The 27,254-nt window shown below is 45.8% G+C and overlaps 1 protein-coding gene across 1 annotated transcript in view; it reads right to left on the bottom strand.

Moving 5' to 3' along the window:
- The window catches only part of wdr97 (WD repeat domain 97), a 78,236-nt gene that overhangs the window by 40,949 nt on the left and 10,033 nt on the right, over positions 1 to 27,254 (bottom strand). The window contains exons 3-9 of the mRNA XM_048617495.1: positions 22,898 to 23,508; positions 19,314 to 19,435; positions 18,221 to 18,875; positions 16,653 to 16,801; positions 10,714 to 10,950; positions 9,982 to 10,072; positions 395 to 527 (exon numbers count right to left, since the gene is read on the bottom strand). Coding sequence (XP_048473452.1) covers positions 395 to 527; positions 9,982 to 10,072; positions 10,714 to 10,950; positions 16,653 to 16,801; positions 18,221 to 18,875; positions 19,314 to 19,435; positions 22,898 to 23,508 — 1,998 coding nt within the window. The remainder of the gene's footprint in view (positions 1 to 394; positions 528 to 9,981; positions 10,073 to 10,713; positions 10,951 to 16,652; positions 16,802 to 18,220; positions 18,876 to 19,313; positions 19,436 to 22,897; positions 23,509 to 27,254) is intronic.

The following is a 27,254-nucleotide window of genomic DNA, read 5'->3' as shown; positions in this document are numbered from 1 at the left end:
TTACTCTGTATCTAACCCTGTGCTGTCCCCATCCTGGAAGTGTTTGAAGGGGGACAGTGTAGGGAGAGCTTTACTCTCTATCTAACTCCGTGCTGTCCCTGTCCCTGGGAGTGTTTGATGGGGGGGGACAGTGTAGAGGGAGCTTTACTCTGTATCTAACTCTGTGCTGTCCCTGTCCTGGGGGTGTTTGATGGGGAACAGTGGAAATCTCTGAGGCACAACATCAGTTTTGTTAATCGATAACCATTAATTTTGCGTGAAAATATGCACATTTACAGACACACACACACGCGCACACATACACACAGACATATACACATTCAGATGAACACACACGGTCACATATACAGTGTGACGCTGCTGCCAATAGAGAGAGAGATATCTATGCACATACCCGGAGCAGATACTGCTGGGGCAGGTACTCTGAACTGTTCATGACATACAGGTTTCGCTCGATGCCCAGGAAAATGTTACCAACATCATTGCAGAATGAGATGCTGTCAGCGACTGCTTTCAGGTGCAGAATTCTGTGAACGAAATGGAGGGGAGCCCAGAGTTTAATTATAACCAGGGTTTCAGATTCACCTGTGGTACTGAACTGCAAGCTCAATTTCAGAAGGAAGGGAGGCTTCCCAGTGAAATATCTGGCTGCATGATGTGATGGAATATGGGCCTGTCCTGCTACGTCTCAGCCCTGTCTGAAGACTTTGCCTTTGTATTTTAGCTTATGGAGTGAAATGGGAAAAGGACTGTTTTGATAAACAAGGATGATGGCATGCTTTAGAAAGCAAGTAATCTTTTTTGTTTCCTTTATTCATTAATGGGATAAGGAAGTTACTGGCTAGGCAGCATTTATTGCCCAGAGTCAACCACATTGCTGTGGGTCTGGAGTCACATGTAGGCTAGACCAGGTAAGGATGGCAGTTTCCTTCCCTAAAGGGCATTAGTGAACCACATGGGTTTTTCCCTGACAATTGACAATGGTTTCACGGTCATCATTAGATTCTTAGTTCCAGATATTTTATTGAATTCAGATCCCATGGCAGACATAGTGGGATTTGAACCCAGGTCCCCAGAACATTATCTGAGTCTCTGGATTAACAGCCCAGTGACAATACTACTAGGCCATCGCCTCCCCTGATCTGACCCTCATTGTATGCCATGTTTACACAGCTGCTGGTTCAAGCAGTATAGGAGAAGGTGCAGATGAGCTGGAGCCCAGGTATGTACAGGCGAAGATTTAGTTAGTAACTAGTAGCTGTCTGATCTGTGGACTAGTAACTAGATATCAATGGTAAAGTCTTTCTGCCTGCCAACAACAATGTGATTGGTTCTCAGGTAGTCAAACAGCTTGAGGCTGTGAACAATATACAGTGAAAATCCTTCAAACAAGCTTAGGGGCTTTCTCTATTCTGTGCAGTAAAAGTGACTTTAAGCCTAAAGAAAATCAGTTTATTTTTCTCTCAGTAGTTTCTATAACCCATGACTTTTAATGAATAAGTCAGACACCTTTAAAAGTGTGAAGCAGATACCTTGTACCTCCTGCAAGCTAGTGAAAGCATCTGGAAAAGAAAGACTGAGAAGCAGCACTGGGACCAACATGAGAGCCATCTCAGTACTTCCTGTGAAGAGAGATCACTGAACTGCTTTCTCAGCTTTCCCTCCATCTATTACACACATGTTTTCCCCTCTATCTGTGTGTATGTGTTTATATATATATATGTGTGTGTGTGTCTGTGAGAGTGTGTGTGTGTGCCTGTGTGTGTGTATGTCACATGTGCGTCTGTGTGTATATGTTTGTATGTAAGTCTGTGTCTGTGTGTGCATTTGTGTGTGTATGTGTGCCTGTGTGTGTCTGCGTGCATGTGTGTGTGTGTGTGTGTGTGTGTGTATGTGTGTGTCTGTATGTTTCTGTGTGTGTCTGTGGGTGTGTTGTGTGTAAGGGGAGTTAACAAGGGGGTTAGAGTTATATGCTGACGGTTGATAATTGTTTATCTGTATATAGAGTCTGTCTTTCTGTAATAAAATGTAATTCATGATAAGTGCAGAAACCTTCTCCATGCTCTCTAATAACCTTGGAGTAAAAGTGAGGTTCATTGGGGAATTTTGTGTACTTTTATAAAATCTTATTTTCAGTGAAGAGCCCAGGAATATTGGGGTTTGATTTCTGGTGTGTTACCACAGGGAAGTGTTAGCATCTGTCACTTCCCCAGCAGCTCAGGGTCACAGCTCCCACTCCTCACCTCTATATTGTGACACACAGTTTCCAGTCCCTCCACCCCCTCGACCTCCAACCTCCCCCACTCCTCCTCTACCCTCCCCCCCCGCTCCTCTACCCTCCCCCACCTCTCCTCTACCCTCCCCCACCCCTCCTCTAGCCTCCCCCACACCTCCTCTACCCTCCCCCACCTCTCACCTAACCCCAGTCCCTTTGCAATCCTCACTGCAGAGAGTAAATCAGCTTAGTGTCCACACGGGGATGGGGCTGGCTGGGTTGGGGGGGTTGGGATAGCAGTGGGACTCTCCTCTCCTCACCCACCTGAACAGCAGGGGCCCAAACACTGATCATTGTGCTCCCCCACCCCAACTAGTCACATCCTGCCCACTGAGAACGATCCCATTCCTTCCTACTCTCTCCTTCTACCTGTTCATCAATACTCAATCCCTTTCAGTAGTGTGCCCCAATCCTGTATGTTTCATTTGTGCTTTGTAAACTCTGAAGGACTTCAAAAAGTCTCCTGAAAATGCAAATACATCAAATTTACTGGTTCTTCGTGATTGACTCTGCTGGTAACATGCTTGAAATAACTGTCAGATTTGTCAAACCAAGTTTTTCCTTTGACAAATCCATGTTCACTCTTAATCAGACAATTATTTTGTAGCTATCCTGTAATCAATTCTTCCAAACAGATTCTGCTGTGATCCCTCCTACTGGCATAGACTAACAGTTCCCCTTCCTCTCTCCTTCCTTTCTTAAATCATGGGACCACATTTGCAACCTTCCAGTCTGTCACCACCAGTGCAGAATTAAAGCTTAGAACTAAAGCATCCATTATCTCCGTAGTTATCCCTTTTTAACCCACTAGCTTGAAGATCATTGCGTCCTGGCAATCTGTCAACAGTAGGTCAGATTAATTTCTCCAAAACTATTCTTTTTTTTACTAACTTCTTTCAGACCCACATGCTCACTAGACCATTGGATCTCAATGATTTCAGGGAGAATGTCTTGTATTTTCATTGTGAAGATAGACATAAGAAGCTTCTATAGTTTCTCTGCCATTTTTCCATTCCCCACGTTTTTCTGAGTCTGCTTGTAAGGGGCTAATATTTGTCTTTGTGTATCTTTTCCTTTTGACCTACCTATAGAAGCTTTTACAATATATTTTTATGTTTCTTGCTACCTTGCATTCTTCCTAATTACCAATTATATACATGACTGAGACAAAAGGTTGGGAAGGATGATTGCCAAATTTGCTGATGACACAAAAATAGGTTGGAAAGTAAGTTGTTGAAGAGGACACAAAGAGGTAAGAAAACCATATCGATAGGTTAAATGAGTGGACAAAGATCTGAGTATAATGTGGGAAAATGTGATTTTGTCCATCTTATCAGGAAAGTTTTTGAAAAGCTGGACAGACTCGATGTGGGAAGGATGTTTCCCCTGGCTGGGGAGTCTAGAACACACAGTGTCAGGATACAGGGTAGACCATTTAGCATTGAGATAAGGGAAACTTTCTTCACTCAAAGGATAGTGAATCTATGGGATTCTCTACCACAGAAGGCTGTGGAAACCAAGTCACTGAATATATTAAAGAATGAAATAGATTCATTTAGATATTAAAAGCATCAAGGGGAGAAAGCAGCAATATGGCGTTGAGATGAAGGATCAGCCATGATCATGTTGAATGGTGGAGCAGAGAGGAACAGCTGACTGGCCTCCTCCTGCACCTAGTTTCTATGAAGAATTGAGAAGAAGCATTGTATCTAAATGGTGAGAGATTGAAGAGCTCTGAGATGTACAGGGCATTCCTCTGGCTACCTGCACCTTTAACTATTTGATATGTACTTCCCACTACTGTTTGGTGGCCTATAAAACATTCCAATGAATGTTTGGTGGGCCTTGCTGTTTCTGAGCTCCACCCAAACTGGTTCTATATTTTGATCAGAGATAGTAGGAACTGCAGATGCTGGAGAATCCGAGACAACAAGGTGCAGGGCTGGATGAACACAGCAGGCCAAGCAGCATCATAGGAGCAGAGAGGCTGACGTTTCGGGCCTAGACCCTTCATCAGAAAAGGGGGAGGGGAAGGGGGTTTTGAAATAAATAGGGAGAGAGTGGGAGGCGGATAGAAGAGGGATAGAGGAGAGGATAGGTGGAGAGGAAACAAACAGGTCGAAGCGGCGGGGATGGGGCCAGGAAAGGTGAGTGTAGGTAGGGAGTTAGGAAGGTCAGTCCAGGGAGGACGGACAGGTCAAGGGGGCGGGATGAGGTTGGTCGGTAGGAGATGGAGGTGCGGCTTGAGGTGGGAGGAGGGGATAGGTGGGAGGAAGAACAGGTTAGGGAGGCAGGGACGAGCTGGACTGGTTTTGGGATGCGGTGGGGGGAGGGGAGATTTTGAAACTTGTGAAATCCACATTGATACCATTGGGCTGCAGGGCTACGCTCGGTTCGCAACAAACAACTGCACCTCCCAGTCGCGAACCATTTCAACTCCCCCTCCCATTCCTCAGACGACACGTCCATCCTGGGCCTCCTGCAGTGCCACAACGATGCCACCCGAAGGTTGCAGGAACAGCAACTCATATTCCGCTTGGGAACCCTGCAGCCCGGGTCCCCAGAATACTATCTGAGTCTCTATACAAACAGTCCAGGGATAATACCACTAGGCCATTGCCCCCCCATGGTCTGATGTCCATGGTTCAGATGCTAAAATCCTATAAATTCCTGATAACAAGGTGTAGAGTGACCTGAATAGAAATAGATATTTTTTTCTGTTGCTATCTCTCAACTGGCCCCTAACTGAGATAACAGGTCACCAGGCAGCACGGTGGCTCAGTGGTTAGCACTGCTGCCTCACAGCACCAGGGACCTGGGTTCAATTCCACCCTTGGGTGACTGTCTGTGTGGAGTTTGCACATTCTCCCCGTGTCTGCGTGGGTTTTCTCCGGTATCCTCCCACAGTCCAAAGATGTGCAGGTTGGGGTGGATTGGCCATGCTAAATTGCCTGTAGTGTTCAGGGGTGTGTTATAGGGGGATGGGTCTGGGTGTGGACTTGCTGGGCTGAAGGGCCTGTCCCCACACAGTAGTGATTTGATGATGATGATGATCATGGTTTATTGAGGAGACAGAGATTGGGTGGCATAAACATTGAGATGTGAAGGGCACGTCTCATGGCCAGTGCAATTACAATGGCAGGTACTCACTCATCAATCCATAGCAACAGAGAGTGTGGCCATTCAACCCATTGTCCCTACGCTGGCTCTTTGCAAGAGCTGTACCCATACCCTGCTCTTTCCCCAAGTTTGGGTGAATTTTTCTAGTTTAAATATTTATTAGATCCATTCTTTGAGTGGTGCCAGGGTTAGGGAGGTCACTGAGCGGCTGCGGGGCATTTTTTTGTTGGGGGTGGGGGGGCGCGAAACAGTTAAGAGCTAGTGCCTACTTTGGCACCAATATCACAGCTATAAAGAGGGACCTGAAGGTAGAATTTAGGGAGCTTGGAATGGGACTGTAAAGCAAGACTTACAATGCAATAATCTTCCCAGCACCATGTGATAGTGAGTATAGAAATCGGAAGATTACCTGGACTGGAAGGTTTGAATTATATGGAGAGGTTGGACGGGCTGGTACTTTTTTACCTGGACCGTAAGAGACTGAAGGCTGACCTTATCGAGGTCTATAAAATCATGAGAGGCATAGATAAGGTAGAGAGCCAACAGCTTTTCCCCACGTTAGGGGAGTCTAAAACTAGGGCGTGTAGGTTTAAGGTGAGACAGGAGAGGTACAAAAGGATCCAGAAGATCAATCTTTTCACACAGAGGGTGGTGAGTATCTGGATCATGCTGCCAGAGGTAGTGGTGGAAGCGAGAACAATTTCATCAATAAGAAACAGTTAGACAGGTACATGGATGGGATGGGTATGGAGAGATATGGACCAAACACACGCAAATGGGATTAGTTTAATTGTGAAAATTGGCCGGCATGAGCTAGTTGGGCCGAAGGGCCCATTTCCATGCTGTAGACCTTTATGACTCAATGACTCTAAGATTGAGTGAAGAAATGGCACGAGAGGGAGGGCTTTAGACATTGGACTGGTACTGGACCAGATAGGGTATATATCAGGAGCTTGGACTGCACCCGATTCGGAAGGGCATTAATATCATGGCAAAGAGATCTGCTCATGTTGTTAGGGAGGGTATACATGAACCTCTCAGGGGGTTGTGAACCTGAGAGGGTATTCAGGCAAAATAAAAACCAAGCCATTTACAGGAAGTAGAAAAGCTGATGAAAGTGGCAAGTCTTTAAAGGGGAGGCAGTGTGGATTGGAAATGTCACTGGACTATTAATCCATGCACGCAAGTAATATTGTGGGGACCGGGGTTCGAATCCTGCCACGGCAGATGGTGGAATTTGAATTCAATAAAATATCTGGAATTAACAATCTAATGATGACTGTGAATCCATTGCTGATTGTCAGAAAAACCCATCTGGTTCTCTAATGCCCTTTAGGGAAGGAAACTGCCATCCTCACCTGGTCTGGCCTACATGTGACTCCAGACCCACAGCAATGTGGTTGACTTGTAACTGCCCTCTGGGCAATTAGGGATGGGCAATAAATGCTGCGTGGCCAGTGATGCCCCTCATCCCATGAATGAATAAAGAATAAAAATAAATGTGTGGCTGGTCTCCATCACTTCAGTACACTCTGGTTGGCACTAGTTCAAAGTGCATGTCAAAGATTATGGAACGAAGACATCTATAGAATTCGGACAGCAAGAAACAATATACATTATATGGAACTACAGAGTATATACAACACAGAAATAGTCCATTCAGCCCAGCTGGTTTGTGCTAGTGCTTCTGTTCCTCCCAGTCCCTCTTCACTCCACCATATCACCATGTGTGGTTTCTCATGTGTTTATCTGGCTTCCCATTAAAGACATCTGTACTATTGGTGTGAACAGTAGTTTCTACGTTCTCATCTGTCTCTGGCTGAAGAGGTTCTTCCTAGATTTATTAGTGACTGTCCCATTACCTACAAGATTCTGAAGGGGTTTGACACAGTGGAGGGGAGACATGGAGGAAAATTGAATCCCCCTCTACTCAGGCTCAGGCTCAGGATAAGGGGATGACCATTTAGGACTGAGATGAGGAGAAATCTCCTCAAAGGGGTGATTACCATGGGGTTTCCTCCCCTGGAGGGTGGTGGAGTCTGCACCGTTGAGTATATTAAAGATCAGGATTGAGAATGTGCCAGACTTTGGGGGAAATCGAGGATACAGGGAGCGGGCAGGAACATGGAGTTGGAGCCTCAGATGAGTCAGGGCCCTGTTGGATGGAGCGGCAGGTTCCACAGGCTGAGTGGTGAACTCCTGCTCTTATTCCTTGTGTTTCTGATATTGATGGCCCTTTCTTTTGGCCATCCCAACAAGCAGATGTTAAAACAGAAATTAGGAGAAGCGTCTTCTACTGGAGGGTTATAAGTCTTTGGAGCTTTCTTTCTCTAGAATGTGATGGGAGCTGAGTCTTTGAATATTTTTAAGGCCAAGGGAGACAGATTCTTGATAAGTGAGGGCGGGGTGGGAGGTGCGTGGTGGGCAGTGAACTATCAGGGCCGGACAGGAATACGCAGTAAACAGATCAGCAAGATCTTATTGAACAGCAGAGGAGCTAAGGTGCTGAGTAGCTTTCTCTCCTAACCAATGAGCTGAGGAGTGGCAGATGGAGTTTAATTTGGATAAATGTGAGGTGTTGCATTTTGGTAAAACAAGCAAGGGCAGGACTTATACAATTAATGGTAGAGCCCTGGGTGGTGTTGTAAAACAGACAGGCCTAGGGGTTCAGGTACAGAATTCTTTGAAATTTGAGTCACATGCTGACAGGATGGGTAAGAAGGTGTTTAGCATGCTTGTTTTCATTGCTCAGGCTTTTTGAGTATCAGGGTTGTGAGATTATACAGGATAACAGGCCTCTTCTGGAGTACAGTGTCCAGTTCTGGTTGCCCTGCCATAGGAAGGATATTATTAAATTGGAGAGGGTTCAGAAGAGATTCACCAGGATGTTGCCAGAAATGGAGGATTTGTGTTATAAAAATAAGCTGGATCGGCTGGGACTTTTTTCACTGGACCATACGAGGTTGAGGGGTGACCTTATAGAGGTTTATAAAATCATGAGGGACATAGGTATGGTGAATAGCAAAGGTCTTTTCCATAGGGTGGGTGAGTTCAAAACTAAGGGACATATGTTTAAAGTGAGAGGAGAGAAATTTAAAAGGGACCTGAAGGGTAATGTTTTCACACAGAGGATGGTGCATGTGTGAAATGAACTACCAGAGGAAATGGTAGATGCAGGTACAGTTACAATATATAAAAGACATTTGGGCAGGTACATGACTAGGAAAGGATTGGGGGGATATGGGCCAAACGCAGGCAGGTGGCACTCATTTAGTTTGGGACTGTAATCAAAGTGGACTGGTTGGACCAAAGGGCCTGTTTCTGTGCTGTATGACTCTATGACTCTATAATTGATACGTTCTCATCGAAATGCCATATCAAACACCAAACGATCCCTGTCATCAACCCTTCAACTATACTCTGAAGAATCCCAATCTTTCCTGACCATTACAGCCTCTCAATTCTGATTTTGTTCCTATAAATCCTTTCTTCACTCTATCCAGGGCTCCTCTATCCATTTAATCATATGGGGATCAGAACTGCACACATTACTCCAGAGATGGGATCAATACAACTTAACATTACTTCTCTGCTTATTAAATCTATCCTTTTAGAATTGAAAAGCAGTACTTTTGTTTTTTTTATATCACATTATTAATTAATATCATTAATCATGACCTTCAGCGATCCATCTGTACCTGGGTGTCTCTGACTATAGCCTCAGATCACAGTCGTAGATTAGAAAGGGAACCAGAGGGGGAGAGAGGGAGAGAAATAGTGGGAAGACCATTGAGAGCAACCAGTAGTGAACTGTTTTTGTAGATTTTAATCAATAGAGGCACATAAGCAAGCAGGTAATTTTAAAATAAAACAGAGAATTGCGGATGCTGGAAATCTGAAACAAATTGTTGGAGAAACTCAGCAGGTCTGGCAGCATCTGTGGAGAGAAATCAGAGTTGGCATTTTGAGTCCAGTGACTGTTCTTCAGAACTGTTTTGATGAAGCCTAGCAAGGATGTGATGGTGTTCAAGAGAGTGCAGAAAAGGTTCACATGACTAGCTCCAGGGATGAGGAGCTCTAGTCACATGGAGAGGTTTGGGCGGTGTTCCAGAGAGAGCTGAGAAAAGGTTTGATGGAGGTGATAAAGATTGTGAAAAATTTGGAGAAACCTTCCCAAAGTTGGAAGCATCAAGAATGAGGGCACAGTTTTCACATGATTGGCAAAAGAAAGAAGGAAGAGATGAAGAAGAAGTATTTTCATGTGGCAAAAGCTTTTATATTGTCTATGAGAGTGGTTGAGGTGACTTCAATCAAGGCTTCAAAAGGGAATTGTATTATTTTCTGAAAAAGAGAACGCACAGGGTTATGGGGAGATGGTGAGGAATGACACTAGGTGCATTGCTGATTAGGAGAGCTGGCCCTACATAATGGGCAGAGTGGCCTCCTCCAGCTCTGTATCAGTCCCAGTGTTGTTGGTGAGTTTAGTAACAAATGTGAAGACTGTTTCACTCTGCACCTCAACATTTAATGTGGGACTGTAGTCATTGACTGTACAATTACACATCTCCACAGTTCTCACATCTCACCTTATCAGCTGGTTGTTGTGGTCCCAAATTTTCACAATCCCAGCTTTGCAAGTGGAAGCAAATATCTTCAGCTCTGGACAAGCACACAGTCCTGGGGGTAGGACATATGCAAAAAGGTTAAAGAATGGGAATCATAGAATCCCTATAGTGTGACAAGTCCACACCAAATCTCTGAACAGCATCCTACTCAGTCCCACCCCTCTACCCTACCCTGCATTCCCCATGGCTAATCCACCCAATTTACACATTCCTGAACACTAAGGGCAATTTAGCATGGCCAATCCACCCTAACCTGCACATCTTTGGACTGTGGGAGCACCCGGAGGAAACCCACGCAGGCACGGGGAGAATGTACAAACTCCACACAGACAGTCGCCTGAGGGTGGAATCAAACCCGGGTCCCCGACGCTGTGAGGCAGCAGTGCTAACCACTGAGCCGGATCTGCTTCAACCATCCAAAGATCAGCCCACCCGGACATAACCCACACCCCACGGGGAGCTTAACTCTGCATCTAACCCTGTGCTGACCCTATCCCTGGGGGTGTTCGATGCGGGGGACAGTGTAGAGGGAGCTTCATTCTGTATCTAACCCCGTGCTGTCCTTGTCCTGGGAGTATTTGATGGGGGGACAGTGTAGAGGGAGCTTTACTCTGTATCTAACCCTGTGCTGTCCCTGTCCTGGGGGTGTTTGATGGGACTCTACATCCCAATGATCCAATGTAAGAGTCTGACCTGTGATTTCGGCCTCGTGGTCGTTTGCTGGGTGGTGGTCTTTACGAACCTTCTTCCTGACATCGTAGAGGACAATGGTGTGGACAGCACAAACAGGATTCTGAAATGCCACCATGAACATGGTCTTCATGATGCACAGGTGAGTGGTTGGATGGGCACCGTAGAGATTCATTAAGAGGCTGAGGGACTCCTGAGCGTATGGGAAAACCCGCCATATCTTGATGGCATTGTCCTCACCTGTAACAGGAGATACAGTGGTTAATTAGAGGACACACCTTACTTTCGGAAAGTTATCAACCATTTCACCTCCACCCATCAACACGTTGTTGGTGTGTAGATCTGTAACAGTATGACATTTGAATTTCCCTCCCATATCCTCCTGTACCACGTCCTGGTGTCTCTTGTTCCTACGCTCCCCATGATAGTTTATTCATCCTCAAACACAAGAGCACACAAGAATTGGGAGCAGGAGTATTTCAGATCTCCAGCCTACTCCTCCAGTCAATGTGATCTTGCCTGACCTGACTGTGACCTATAACTCACTTTCCTTCTGTCTCCCCCATCACTATTAACTCCCTTGACATTCGAAAACCCGTCTGAAGAAGGATCATATTGGACTCGAGACAACAATGCTGTTTCTCTCTCTAGAGGTTTGGCAGGCCTGCCGAGTTTCTCCACAGAATCAGTATATCACAGAAGGAAGCCATAGTTCCAGCACCAGTTCTCTGCCCTAGTGCTAATCTCCTGCCTTTTCCCCCAAACCCCTGCACACCATTTCTGTCCAAATAACCATCCAAATCCCTCTTCAATGCCTCTGTTGAACTGCTCCACCACATTTCCAGGCAGTGCATTCCTGACCCTAACTACCCGCTGCGTGAAAAAGTTTTCTCTCACATCACCTTTGCTTCATTCACTTTAAATCTATGCCCCACTCATTCTTGTTCCTTTTATATTCCCCCTGTCCAGTCCACTCCTGATTTTGCAAACCTCTATCAGATCTGCTCTCGGCTTTTTTCACTCCAGGGAGAGTCCTCCAGAAGGTGGGCCGGTGGACATCTGAGTAATTGGGGTGAATTTTGTGTGATGTGGTAACAGGCAGAGTCAATGATAATGTTGATGAACCCACAGAAGAGATGAAGTCACAGAGTCATAAAGCATGGAAACAGACCCTTTATTCCAACTAGTCCATGCCAAACATATCCCAAACTAAACTAGTCCCACCTGCCTGCTCCTGGCCCATATCCCTCCAAACCTTTCCTATTCATGTACCTATCCAATAGCTGTAATTTGAGCCTATTGTACAAAAGGATGGTGCACCTTGGTAGATTTTGGTCGGGATAATGTTATGGAATTGTAAGAGCGTAGGGATCTGGGACTGTCAAATCTTTGAAGGTGGCAGCACAAGTTAAAATGGGATCCTGGGGATTTTTTTTGTAAATAGAAGCTCGGAGTACACAGGTCAAATTTTTCCAATTCATTCTCCCATGGGATGTGGATATTGCTGGCAAGCTCAGCGTGTCTTACCCCATCCTTAATTGCCCTTGAACTGAGTGGCTTGCTCAGCCTTCTCAGAGAGCAATTAAAAGTTGGCCCCATTGACTCCAAGACATTGACAGCACAAAAGGAGGCCATTCACCCCATCATGGCCATGCCAGTCAACAAAAATTTGATACACAAATCCTGCATTACAATCAACAATTGCCTGGGGACTATGGAAACGCAAGAAGCCAAACACTGCTTAAATATTATGGGGGTGTCTGACTTGACCATCCTTTCCAGCAGTGAGTCCCACACCCTCTGGGGGAGAAACATTCTCCTCAACTCTCCTCTTAGTCTCCAACCTCTTGCCTTAAGTCTATGCCCCTGGTTACTGAGCCCTCTACTAATAGAACATGGGCCTCCCTATCCACCATATCTATGGCCCTCATAATCTTATCCATCTCTGTCAGATCCTTTAACCTTTGCTGTTGTGAGATAAACAATCCCAGTCTGTCCCATCTTTCCTTGTAGCTCAGACCCTCCTACCCAGGCAACATCCTGGTGAATCCCCTCCAGTACAATCACATCCTTCCTATAATGTGGTGACCAGAAGTGCACGCAGTCCTCCAGCTATGGCCTAACCAATGTTTCATACAGCTCCAATATATCTTTCTTGCCCTTGTTTTCCATGCCTCAGCTAATAAAGCCAACGATCCCATTTGCCTTTGTAACCACCTGATCTACCTGACTTCAGGGATCTGTAGGTAAGTAGACCAATTTCCCTGTGATTTTTCCAGGTTCCTACCATTCCCACAGTAATCTTTTCCCTTGTGGGCTGTCCCTAATGTATTACCTCACACTTTTCCAGCTTGAACTCCATATGCCACAGCTCTGCCCAGTTGGTAAGTCTGGTGATATATCCTCCTCACCTTTGACCACCCCAAGCAATTTCCATGTAATCCATGAACAAAGAAACAAAGCACAGTACAGCACAGGAACAGGCCCTTCGCCCCTCCAAGCCTGCTCTGACACATTTTGGCCTTCCGTACAAAAACTGTCTTCACTTGGGACAAAATGTGTTAGTGCAGGCTTGGAGGGCCGAAGGGCCTGTTCCTGTGCTGTACTGTGCTTTGTTCTTTGAACCTCATGATCGTACCCCTTACATTCCAGTCCTGATTGTTAATGTACGCCACAAACAGCAAGGTCCCCAACACTGAGCCTGTGGAACCTCACTGGAAACAGTATTCCAGAGACTGCAACATCCCCCCACCATCACCCTCTGCTCCTGCCTCTCAGCCGGATCCAAAGGGATCCACTTCGACTTTGATCCAATGCTCTCTTACTTTTTTGACTAGTCTGCCATGAGTGACTTTATCAAAAGCCTTGTTAGAATCCACAGTTGACCACATCTAATGTATCACTCTTGGTTACCTCCTCAAAACATTCAATCTGTCCTACACGACCTCATCTTAACAAATCCACGCTGACTATCCCTAATTAATCCATGTTTCTCCGGATGCAGAGATAACCCGATCCTCAGAATTCTTTCTAATAACTGCCCCACGATGGAGATTAAACTGACTGTGTATTTATCCACATCGAAGGCTGCTAAAACTGCTAGCTCCTGTTTTCCCTCCCCATGTTAATTCCTTCCGATATTTTACAGTCCTCCAGCCTGAAATCTGCACCTGCATCATGCTTTTACATTATGAAAACTAACACAACATATTTATTGGAGGACAGTGCCCACATTTTGTGGGTCCACCGCCTGTTTACCTCTGTGATCCCAAAGAACCCTATACATTCCCTAGTCATTTTATTTTTCCTCTTTACATATTTTAAAAGCCCTTTGGGTATCCATTATCCCAATACATTCTCATGCCTTCACTTCGCTTGACAATTTTCCTTTCTAAGATCCCCCTGTAATTTTTATACTCCTCTAAGGACTTTGCTATATTGAGTCTTCAGTATCTGCTACATCTTCTCATTTTTTCCTTAACCCTAACCTTTATGTCCTTTGATACCCAGGAATCCCTAGTTGTGGTCCCACCCTTGGTCAGCTCAGTTCACTCATCAGCTGGCTTATGATGCAATGTGATGCCAACAGCATGGGTTCAATTCCTGTACCAGCTGAGGTTATCTTGAAGGATTCTCCTTCTCACTCGCTCCCCTTGCCTGAGGCATGGTGACCCTCAGGTTAAACCACCGCCCAGCCATCTCTCTCTCTCTCTTTAATGAAAGAGTGGGACTGTGGTCTAGTAAGACAATGGTGACTTCACCTTATCCTAATCCAGAGCCCTCCCACATTAATGTTCTGGGGGCTTGAATGTTGGCAGAGAATGAAACTTGAATTCAGGAAATGATTGGAATTAAAAACAGATACAATAAATGTTGACCTAAGCAGCAAAGCCCACATCTCATGAACAAATGAAAGAATCATTAGATTCATGGAGTCATGAAGCAAGGAAACAGACCCTTTGGGCCAACTCATCTGCACCAACAAAGTTTCTCAAACTAAATGAGTCCAACTTGCCTGTGTTTGGTGCATATCCTTCTAAATCTTTCCTATTTATGTGCCTGTCCAAATGTCTCTTAACTGAACCTGCATCTACCACTTCCTCTGACATCTCATTCCATACATGCAACACCCTCTGTGTGAAAAAATTGCTCCTCAGGTCTCTTTTAAATCTTTCCCCTCTCACCTTAAACCTATGCCCTCTAGTTTTGGATTCCCTTACCCTGGGGAAACACCATGACCATTCACACTGTCCCTGCCTCTCATGATCTTATAAACCTCTATAAGGTCACTCCTCAGCCTCTGACCTTCCAAGGAAAAAAAATCCCAGCCTATCCAGCATCTCCTTATAACTGAAGCCTTCCAGTCTCGGTAACGTTCTGGTAAATCTTTTTTGCACCCTTTTTCAGTTTGATAACATCCTTCCAAAAGCAGGGTGACCAGAACTCCACAGTACTCCAAATGTGGCCTTACCTCACATCCTGTATAGCCGCAACATGACCTTCCAACTCCTGTACTCAATGTTCTAACCAATGAAGGCAAGTGTGCCAAACACCTTCTTCACCATCCTGTCTACCTGCGACTCCACTTTCAAGGAACTATGTACCTGAACTCCTAGATCCTTCTGTTTGACAACACTTCCCAGGACCCTACCTTAAATGTATAAGTCCTGTCCTGGTTTGCCTTACAAAAATGCAACATCTCACATTCAACTAAATTAAACTCCATCTGCCACTCCTTGGCCCAACTGATCAAGATCTCTTCATACGTTTAGATAACCTTCTTCGCTATCCACTATACCACCAATTTTGTTATCACCTGCAATTTACTAACCATGCCTCATTTATTCTCTTCTAAATCGTTTATATAAATGACGAATAACAGTGGGCCCAACATTAATCCTTGCTGCACACCGCTGGACACAGGCCTCCAGTCTGAACAACAACCCTCTACCACCACCCTCTGTCTCCTACTTTCAAGCCAATTTTCTATCCAGTTGGCTAACTCTCCCTGAATCCCATGTGATCCAACCTTACTAACCAGTCTACCACGCTAAACCTTGTTGAAGGCCCAGATAAAGTCCATTTAGACCCAAATCTACCACTCTGCCTTTATCAATCCTCTTGGTCACCTCTTCAAAAAACTCAATCAAATTAGTAAGACACAATTTCCCACACACAAAGCCATGTTGAATATCCCTAAGCAGTCCTCGCCTTTCCAAATACATGTAAATTCTGTCTTTCAGAGTCCCGCCCAACAACTTACCCACCAATAGCTTCAGTGTCACCAGTTTCTTGTTCCTGGCTTTTCCTTACCATCTTTCTTAAATAAAAGCACAACATAAGCTGTCCCCCAAGTTTTCCAGCACCTCACTTCTGGTACTGGGTCATTTCTGATTACCAATTTTTATAAAGAATGCTAAAGCTACACTGTATGGATAGACTACAGAAGATGGGGTTCGAGAGTCATTTATGGCACAGAAGGAGCCCATTCAACATCCTTGTGAAATGAATGATTGTTTTCGCTTCCACTACCCTCAAGGACAGCTACGCTAGCTCCTTTCTCCTTACCATGGAGAAGGTCCTGAGGAAAGATGATCAGAGCCTGGGGTTGGAGTGGGTTTAAAATCATGATGATAGAATAAATAAAGAGAAAGAGTTTCCAGTGTGCTGAAGGGACAGTAACTGGGGAAGAGGGTGTTAAATATAACCCGATTGGCAAAAATCCCAAAAACAGGCTTGAGAAAAACTACCTCTGCAACAAATGGATGCAGATTTGGAAAACACAGCCGACTGGGGTTTGGAGTTTTCAAAAGGGAACTGGATCAATGCTCGAAGGACAAGGGCCTGTGGGGTATGGGGCATGAGCTGGACCAGGATCAATGGGATGAAGGAATTCCCAGAGTGCTGTACTGTGTAAACCCAACAGGAATTAGCTAACTTACCTGATGATATGAGCTGTTGGTTTGCTGGATTTGCCACCAGACACAACAGTTTCCCCGACTCATGAGCTTGGACCTGGTAATGAGTGCTCCCCGATCTCCAGTCTAACATGGACAGGAACCCATTCTGATGTCCAGCAATCAGCAGAAAGCTTAAAGCAAGAGACGGGGACATGGGCACAGTTAATGGATTGTGTCATAGAAGTCCACAGCAATGGAAAAGGCCATTCAGCCCATCAAGTCTGCATTAGTCAAATCCCATTTCCCAGCACTTGGCCAATAGCCTTCCCTGTCTTGGCATCAGTAGTGTACATTTAAATACTTCTCCCTGACTTTTACCTCAAACCTATACCCCAGTCACTGATCCCTCCACCAAGGGGAAACTTTTCTTCCTGTCTATGCCCCTCATAATTTTATCCATCTCAATGATATCCCCCCACAGTCTCCTCTGCTCTAAGGACCACAACCCAGTCCGAGGGAGTGCCACACTGTTGGGTGGTCCACATCAGTCTGAACAATCTGTCAATCAGTAACAATGGACTGAGTACAAAGTCTGATCGCTAGTTCTGTCACACACCTCCCCAGTCACACCAACAATGGAATCTCAACATGACCCCAAGGGTGACCCACTGCTCTTCACATTCCAAAGGAACTCCTTGTGATTGGCTCACTCACTGGTATTTAAACCAGATGGACACCTGAGCCAAGGTCAGAGCAAAGGCAAGTGACAATCATGGTTGACCCGAATGAAAGTACAGGTTTGAGGGGCTGAATGGCACCCAATTTTTTTTCTAAACTGAGCAGCAATAGGGTACTTAACCTAAAATGGTGACTTCAGGATACTCTCTTTTACATTGAGCATTGAAGATGTGGAGTATATGGTCTGTGGGCAATTGTTATCTAAAAGGAAATGATTGTCAGGGTTAACACAGGAGTGAGTGCTGTGAGGTAAATTCCCCATTTGCAAACCAATGCAAGAAAAACCATTTGAATGGCCTCCTACTGCTCTGTAATAACTCCAACAGTGTGGCGCTCCCTCAGCGCTGACCCTCCGACAGTGCCCACTCCCTCAGCACTGACCCTCCAACAGTGCGGCGCTCCCTAAGCACTGACCCCTCCGACAGTGTAAAACTACATGGTCCTGGGTTAAAATTTCATGGGAACATCGGACTTAGGAGCATTAGGAGGCCATTCGGCCCTTTATAGCCGGTCTGTCATTGAAGAAGATCATGTCTGATCTGGTTGTGGTCTGAACTCCATTGTCCTGCCTTCCCCCCCAGTAGCTGCTATACGCCCAGGGCTTGCACACCAAGCTTATGCCTGAGCCTCCAGTCCTGAGCAGCAGACCTTTGCAGCTGCTGTCTCTGAGAGGACAGGTTAAGCTGAGGTCCCAATCTGCCAAATGTTGAGGCTGCAGCTCTCCTGGTTGGGGTAAGAGCCGGGGACCGATCCCTAGCGGCCTGGCCTCAATGGCTATCCGGGAAAAATGCGTCAGTCTCTGGATGTTAGCTCGCCATCCTGAAACCCCTGGAAACTGGTGCAGCTGTGGAAGGTGCTATTGAAATGCTCACCGGTCATTGTCCTTCACTCCCAAGATCCGTATCTTCCCTTCGCTTCCTCTGGCCACCGCTTCCAACCACCGGGAGTGGGTCAGCTCTTTGTCCACAATGTGGGTGTAGATACACAAGCAACAGAGCTGTGACGTTTGTCTGCTCGCTAGCACCTCCCACTGGGCCTCCATGGGATTAGTCAGGGCGTTGGCCTTCAGGAGGTCCCCTCGTTTGGTCAGAACCAGCAGGGCTTCCCGGGGGAGGCAGTAGTCAAAGTCAGCTACCTGCTGGCCCCTGCCCAGCAGCAGGCTGGTGATGATCTCCCCGGTGTCTGGGCAGATGAGGCGAACTGTTCCATCAGCACAGGAGCAGGCTGCTCGTACAGGGAAGCGGCCTGGAAACCCTCCGCTCCTGTTCTTGATGGCTGTGATGTTGTGTCCGATGGTTGTGTGCTGCCTGTACAGGTGTGTGATGGTCCAGAAATCCAGCCTCTGGTTGGCGCAGGAAAAGATGCTGTCCTCCCCGAGCTCTGTGCCCAGGCAAGTGACCGTCACCCCCATCTGGATCTCATCCACCTGGTCAGCCAGCTCCAGGCTCCAGGCCCGAATGGTCTCATCCTCAGAGCCCGATAGGAGGTAGGGACCATGGGGGTAGAGAGCAAGGGCAGTGATGGGACCTGCAAAGACGTCAGCGAGAAACAGAGATTATTTATGCCGTGTGGTGATGCCTATCATTTGGACCACAATAATCCGCATTTATACACCACCTTGGACTTCCTGACACACTTGACAGCAGCGATTATCATCCATTTGACTTTTAATCAAATTGGGAGGTGGGATTGGATTGACCATGACTAAGGTTTTCACTTAGGACCCTGCTCCGACTGTCTCCTCACACCCCTTGATCCCTTTAGCCCCAAGAAACATAACCCAAGGTGTAAATGGTGGAGAATAGGAACATTGTTTTCACTGACAATCACAGGCTGAGTAACTAGGTCTCAATGGTCAGAAGGGATCCACTGTTTGATGATGCATTTCCCACAGGCCCACCTCAGAGACACTAATTAGTTTTCTGTCTCAGAAATGTCAGAGACTCTCAAGACAGATAGACTCACCCCTGTGCCCAACGAACATAATCTGAAGATTCCAGTTTTCATCCCATATTTTGATGTTTCCATCCCGCGAGGAAGTGACCACACACCTTGGTGTTTCAAACAGGATGATGCCTGTGATTACTCTAATCAGAACATTATGAAGAGGCTGTTAATATAAGAATATTGCTGCATGCACACACACACACACACACACACACACATGCACACACGCATGCACACACACACACATACAAACACACTCAGACACACACAAACCCACACACACACACAGACACTCAGATACACACACACATGCACACTCACACACCCACACACACACACGCACACACTCACAAACCCACAACCGTCCCCACACACACACACACACATACACACACTCAGATTCACACACAAACAAATACAAACACAAACACACACAAACATGCGCACAGACATATATACACAAAGACACACACAAACACATACATATACACACAGACACACGCATTTACACACAAACACATATCTACACAGACATGCACAAACACACAGATTTACACATTGAGACACACACCCATATATACACACACCAACACATATACACATCAACACACTCAGATAGACACAGACACACAAACACACAAACTGGAAAATAATGAGAAACTTAAGCTCAACCCTTGTGGGGATGTGGTAACCAAATCAGAAATCCGAGATCATTCCCATTCCATTAGTACAGCCTCCATTGCTAAGACAATGAGCCTGAGCTGGCATGGGGTGGGTTTGGTAATTAATGCTGGCCGTAAACCCTTAGCCCTTCTGGATGGTGAACTGTTTGTCCCTGAATTGAGAGTTACAAGTTAGCCAGGAAGGACCTAAAGAGAGAGCTAAGAAGAGCCAGGAGGGGACATGAGAAGTCTTTAGCAGGTAGGATCAAGGAAAACCCTAAAGCTTTCTATAGATATGTCAGGAATAAAAGAATGACTACAGTAAGATTGGGGCCGGTCAAGGACAGTAGTGGGAAGTTGTGCGTGGAGTCCGAAGAGATAGGAGAGGTGCTAAATGAATATTTTTTGTCAGTATTCACGCAGGAAAAAGACAATGTAGTCGAGGAGAATACTGAGATACAGTCTATTAGACTAGACGGGATTGAGGTTCATAAGGAGGAGGTGTTAGCAATTCTGGAAGGTGTGAAAATAGATAAGTCCCGTAGGCCGGATGGGATTTATCCTAGGATTCTCTGGGAAGCTAGAGAGGAGATTGCAGAGCCTTTGGCTTTGATCTTTATGTCGTCATTGTCTTCAGGAATAGTGCCAGAAGACTGGAGACTAGCAAATGTTGTCCCCTTGTTCAAGAAGGGGAGTAGAGACAACCCTGGTAATTATAGACCAGTGAGCCTTACTTCGGTTGTGGGTAAAGTGTTGGAAAGGATTATAAGAGATAGGATTTATAATCATCTAGAAAGGAATAATTTGATTAGGGATAGTCAACACGGTTTTGTGAAGGGTAGGTCGTGCCTCACAAACCTTATTGAGTTCTTTGAGAAGGTGACCAAACAGGTGGATGAGGGTAAAGCGGTTGATGTGGTGTATATGGATTTCAGTAAAGCGTTTGATAAGGTTCCCCATGGTAGGCTATTGCAGAAAATACGGAGGCATGGGATTGAGGGTGATTTAGCGGTTTGGATCAGAAATTGGCTAGCTGTAAGAAGACAGAGGGTGGTGGTTGATGGGAAATGTTCATCCTGGAGTTCAGTTACTAGTGGTGTACCTCAAGGATCTGTTTTGGGGCCACTGCTGTTTGTCATTTTTATAAATGACCTGGATGAGGGCGTAGAAGGATGGGTTAGTAAATTTGCGGATGACACCAAAGTCGGTGGAGTTGTGGATAGTGCAGAAGGATGTTGTAGGTTACAGAGGGACATAGATAAGCTGCAGAGCTGGGCTGAGAGGTGGCAAATGGAGTTTAATGCGGAAAAGTGTGAGGTGATTCACTTTGGAAGGAGTAACAGGAATACAGAGTACTGGGCTAATGGTAAGATTCTTGGTAGTGTGGATGAGCAGAAAGATCTCGGTGTCCATGTGCATAGATCACTGAAAGTTGCCACCCAGGTTGATAGCGTTGTTAAGAAGGCGTACAGTATGTTAGGTTTTATTGGTAGAGGGATTGAGTTTCGGAGCCATGAGGTCATGTTGCAGCTGTACAAAACTCTGGTGCGGCCGCACTTGGAGTATTGCGTACAGTTCTGGTCACCGCATTATAGGAAGGATGTGGAAGCATTGGAAAGGGTGCAGAGGAGATTTACCAGGATGTTGCCTGGTATGGAGGGAAGGTCTTATGAGGAAAGGCTGAGGGTTTTGAGGCTGTTTTCGTTAGAGAGAAGAAGGTTAAGAGGTGACTTGATAGAGACATACAAGATCATCAGAGGATTAGATAGGATGGACAGTGGGAGCCTTTTTTCTCAGATGGTGGTGGCTAGCACGAGGGGACATAGCTTTAAATTGAGGGGTGATAGATATAGGACAGATGTCAGAGGTAGGTTCTTTACTCAGAGAGTAGTAAGGGCGTGGAATGCCCTGCCTGCAAAAATAGTAGACTCGCCCACTTTAAGGGCATTTAAATGGTCATTGGATAAACATATGGATGATAATGGAATAGTTTAGGTTAGATGGGCTTCAGATTGGTTTCACAGGTCGGCGCAACATCGAGGGCCGAAGGGCCTGTACTGCGCTGTAATGTTCTATGTTCTATGTTCTATGTTCTATGAATCATTACCTCCTGGGGCTCTATGACCCCTCTACAATGACACTTGCAGGTGAGATAGGAAAGTGGTACACCTTGACACTGTGAGATAGTTACTGATAACTACAATATTTGGAAGGTTATTGGAAGAGGTGAGAATAAACAAAATTCAGCTGGCCACGAACATGGACTGAGAAAGACAGGCCAGCGAATTACACATCTTCCCATGCCACTGTCTTCACTGTACCAAATGGGATAGAGTTACTTGGGGTCAGGATTACCTAGTGTCGGCGTTACCTGGGGTCAGAGTTACCTGGGGTCAGAGTTAATTGAGGACAGAGTTACCTGGGCCCAGAGTTAACCAAATTCAGAGTTACCTGGGTCAGAGTTACCTGGGGTCAGAGTTACCTGGGGTCAGGTATACCTGGGGTCAGAGTTAATTGAGGACAGTTACCTGGGCCCAGAGTTTCCTACTGTCAGGGTTACCTGGGGTCAGAGTTACCTGGGGTCAAAGTTACCTGGGGTCAGAGTTGGCTGGGGTCAGAGTTAATTGAGGACAGTTACCTGGGCCCAGACTTACCTGGGTCAGGGTTACCTGGGGTCAGGGTTACCTGGGGTCAGGGTTACCTGGGTCAGAGTTACCTGGGGTCAGAGTTACCTGGGGTCAAAGTTACCTGGGGTCAGGGTTACCTGGGGTCAGGGTTACCTGGGGTCAGAGATAACTGGGGTCAGGGTTATCTGGGGTCAGGGTTACCTGGGGTCAGAGTTACCTGGGGTCAGGGTTATCTGGGGTCAGAGTTACCTGAGGTCAGGGTTACCTGGGGTCAGGGTTATCTGGGGTCAGAGTTACCTGAGGTCAGAGTTACCTGTCATGCAGCCGTTTCTCATATGAAATTACAGTAGCTTTGAGCAAGTCGAAGACAGCAACTCCTTTCCCGCAGACTGCGTAGCAGCGCTGACTGTGGGGCATTGTCACTGTGGTACCCCGGACTCTCTCCAGTGCCAGCTCTGTGAACACATCTTCCTGAGTCAGCCCTATGGTGATGGTGCTGGCACATATCAGCTCACGGCAGCCAAAGTAGAAATGCCAGGTACAGACATTGCCGACTCCAGCCGTGACGATCTCATTCAAATCCTCGTTGTACAGGCAACAGGTGATGGTTTGTTTTGACTGGTTGGTGGAGATAACCTGGAAGTCTGGGCCTAGCACCTTCACCTGTGGACAGATGTTCCAGGCCACGTAGCGGTTAATCTGCCGAGCATACACTATTCCTTCTATTGGCCCCCTGAGGGTGTATTCCTGCTTCTTCCGGCCATCGCAGTGGTAGATACAGATGCTAGTTTTGGACTTCATGCAGATAAACTCCTTGGTGACAACATTATGTAAGACATGGCGGATTGCATTCTTAAACGTCACACGCTGCACATGTTGCAGTCCGTGTTCCAAATCCATTGGCTTCCAATCATGTCTCCTTATCTGCGGAATTCAACACAAGTGGAAAACAGAGTAACAGACAATTATTGTTGAGGAGAATTAATTTTTATTTTTCTGCAGGGGTATGGGTCAAAGACCCACATTTATTCTTTAGACTCGAACCTTCATCCCTTTCCCCATCTTCTCACACCCAATATACTGTTGTGAAGTTGGGTAGAGTACTTGTGGGTTGGGAGGCAGGACATTAGAATTTGGTGTTTGTAGAATGCGGGGAGTGGGGTGGGGGGGAAGCGTTGCGTGGTCCCTTTAAAAGATGATGTGCTTTTTCTGTGCTTAGAGATTTAAAACGAATGACTGTGAGCAGCAGCTTGAATGTTTGCAAGTACACAGAGAGCGCCAAAACTAAAATATGTGTATCAAAAGGCTGTAAAGTTAGCAGGCCAAGCAGCAGCTTTTACCAAGACATCAAGTTTTTGAATTTAACCAATCAATTTGAAGTAGGCACTTAGACACCAAAAACCAATTAAATTTAATCTGATGGTTTTGACAACATAGGACCAATTCTATTGTAAGAATTATTGATATGTCATCATCAGAAGGGGGCAGTTGATAAACGGCAGAGCTAACTACCATCCACCAGAGCCAACAGACCTCAGTTCTCGAGAGAGAATCGCTGGCTCTCACAGACTACTCTATGTTTCAGAGAAAGCACCATCTAAATAACAAAGGTACCCACAGCACAACTAGTTAATATTCCTGATGGAAGAATCAATGGAGAAGGCACAGAATGTTCCAGAAGACACGTCACTTGCCTGTAATTTTGACAGACTAAATTCTTTTTTTTATTTTATATAAGTTGGACTTGTATTTATTGGAACAGCATAACATTAGAATCTTGCTTTGTTCGGGAATAGATAGTAGTTAGAAAGGGTTTATTTGGTTTGTTAATAGTTTAGTAAATTTGTTCACTGTTAGAGTTAGACAAATAAATTGTTACTTGTTGATTGTAAAGTGAGTGTCAGGGATTTATTTTATTTAAACACTAGAAGTTGCTGAAAGGCAGGTTATACCACTTTTCACACTCCTTTTACAGATTATAGGGCAAGGTGCTCCCCTTTGGGTGTTTCAGTTTTAGTTTTCAGAGGAGGGTCAACCTATAACAATATCCCTTGATTCTTAGCAGACTTCCTTTAAATATATCTACAAGATTCATCTCGTCTTTCAGTAAGCTCTACATTCTGACCACCTCCTGGGTGAAAGTCTTTCTCCTGAATTCCCAGTTGCCTTTGTTTGTGGTTATCCAATATTTATCATCCCACTCCTGGTCTCAGGCGCAACTGGAAAATATCTTCTCCTATCAAACTCTTTAATAATCTTGAGAACCTTTAACAGGTCACCTCTGGGTCACTCCATTCCTAAAGAAGTCAAATTCACCCTTCAATACTCTAGAGATTTCGGCTCATTTTCCTAATTGTTCTTCATAGAACAGTCTCACCATCCTTGGAAATGGTCTGGTGGACCTTTGTTGCACTCCCTCTATAGTAATAATATTTTTGCTGGGAGAAGGAGTCTAAATCTGCACACAATATGCTAGGTACAGTCCAGCTAGGCTCCTATACAACTGAATCTCGAACCCCCTACTCCTGTACTCAGATCCTCTTGTGATAAAGGCTAACATTCCATTAGCCTTCCTGGTAACCTGCTGTAGTTGCATGTTAACCTTTGGGCACTTATTGATGAGGGCACTTTGGGCACTATCTAATGTAGATTGATTGATTTATTGTCACATGTACCAAAATACAGTGAAAAGCTTTGTTTACGAGCAGTACAGGCAGATCATAGTAAGCAAGGATGTACAGATCAGAGGTTGTGAAAAAAATTAGACAGAGGTAAACAGGTTATGGTGCGCAGGACGTGCGCTTGGTGAGATCAACGTTAGCAAGATGAATACTATTTGAGGCTAGAGGGTCCATTCATCAGTCTGATAATGGCTGGGAAAAAGCTGTTCCTGAACCTGCTTGTGCGTGTGTTCAGGCTTCTGTATCTTCTGCCTGATGGAAGAGGTTGTAGGAGATCATTACTGGGGTGTGATGGGTCTTTGATGATCTCGGCAGCCATTCTGCGGCAGCGAGCCATGTAAATAGAGTCTGCGGATGGAAGGTTGGCTTCTGTGATGGTCTGGGCTATGCACACCACCTTCTGTAGTTTTTTACAGTCCTGGGCAGAGCAGTTGCCATACCAGGCCATTATCCACCCAGACATTATGCTTTCAATGGTGCATCTGTAGAAGTTCGTGAGCGACCTTACAGACAGGCTGAATTTCCTGAGCCACCTTGTGCCTTCTTCACTGTCGCATCTACGTGGGAATTCCAGGACAGATTGTTGGTTATCATCACTCCGAGGGGCTTAACGCTCTCCACCTTCTCAACATCAGTTCCGTTGGTGTAGATGGGGGTGTGTTCTCCTCCTTTCTTCCTGAAGTCGATGACCAGTTCTTTAGTTTTGCCAACATTGAGAGACAGATTGTTTTCATTGCACCACATCACCAAACCTTCTATCTCTGTTCTGTATTTTGACTGATTGATAGATATCTGTCCTACTCTAGTGGTGTTGTCAGCGAACTTGTAGATGGCGTTCATTCAGAATTTGGCAACACAGTCGTGGGTGTACAGGGAGAGTACATTAGGGGGTTGAGGACGCATCCTTGGGGGGCTCCAGTGTTGAGTGTTATTGTGGAGGAGGTGCAGTTACCTATTCTCATTGATTGCGTTCTGTGGGTCAGAAAACTGGGGACCCAGAACCAGACGGTGGAGCCGAGACCAAGGTCATGCAGTTTTGTGATCAGTCTGGAGGGAAATAATCCGTTATTCATTTATTCTTTTATTCATTTACAGGATGAGGGTATCACTGCCTAGGCAGCATTTATTGCCCGTCCCTAATCGCCCAGAGTCAACCACATTGCTGTGGGTTTGGAGTCACATGTAGGCCAGACCAGGTGAGGATGGCAGTTTCCTTCCCTGAAGGACATTATTGAACCAGATGGGTTTTTCCCAACAAGCAACAATGGATTCACGGTCATCATTAGACTCTTAATTCCAGATATTTTATCAAATTCAAATTCCAACATCTGCTGTAGGAGGATTCGAACCCGGGTCCCCAGAACGTTTTCTGTGTCTCTGGATTAACAGTCCAGTGACAATATCACTAGGCCATCGCCTCCCGACAACAGCTGGTGCTGAAGATACTGGGATGATGGTGTTCTTCTTGAAGCAGGTGGGGTCTATGGCCTATAGGAGGGAGAGGTTGAAGATGTCAATGAATACCTTCACCAGCTGGTCCATACAGGATGTAAGTGCACAACCGAGGACTCCGTCCAGGCCCATCGCTTTCCTTGGGCTGACTCCCAGGAAAACTGCAGCGTCTGCAGCGGTGACCGAGGGAACAGGTACGTCTGGAGCTGTCAGGGCAGGTGACACCGCGCCACTGGCATTCTGCTCAAACTGAGCTTAAAAACATCGAGCACATCGGTTGTGGGGGTGCGGGGGGGGCGTCAGAGAGATGTGTTTTTGTCAGCTATCTTGCTCTGCTTCATTTTCATCCCATAATGTTGTTTATGCCTTGCCAAGGGTGGCGGGAGTCTGTTTGGTAGGTCTGGGTCTCTAACTTGGTCAGGTACTGCCTCTTGGCCTCCCTGATGGCTTTACGGAGGTCAGATCTGGATCCCCTGTATTGGTCCTGGTCATCCAACTCGAATGCTGCATGTCTGGTCTTCAGTAGGGAATGGATTT

This window comes from Rhincodon typus, chromosome 2 (genome assembly GCF_021869965.1).
Source record: "Rhincodon typus isolate 14 chromosome 2, sRhiTyp1.1, whole genome shotgun sequence".
In the NCBI taxonomy this organism is placed as follows: domain Eukaryota; kingdom Metazoa; phylum Chordata; class Chondrichthyes; order Orectolobiformes; family Rhincodontidae; genus Rhincodon; species Rhincodon typus.
The sequence above is the reverse complement of the archived record's forward strand: the minus strand, read 5'-3'. Positions and strand labels throughout refer to the sequence as shown.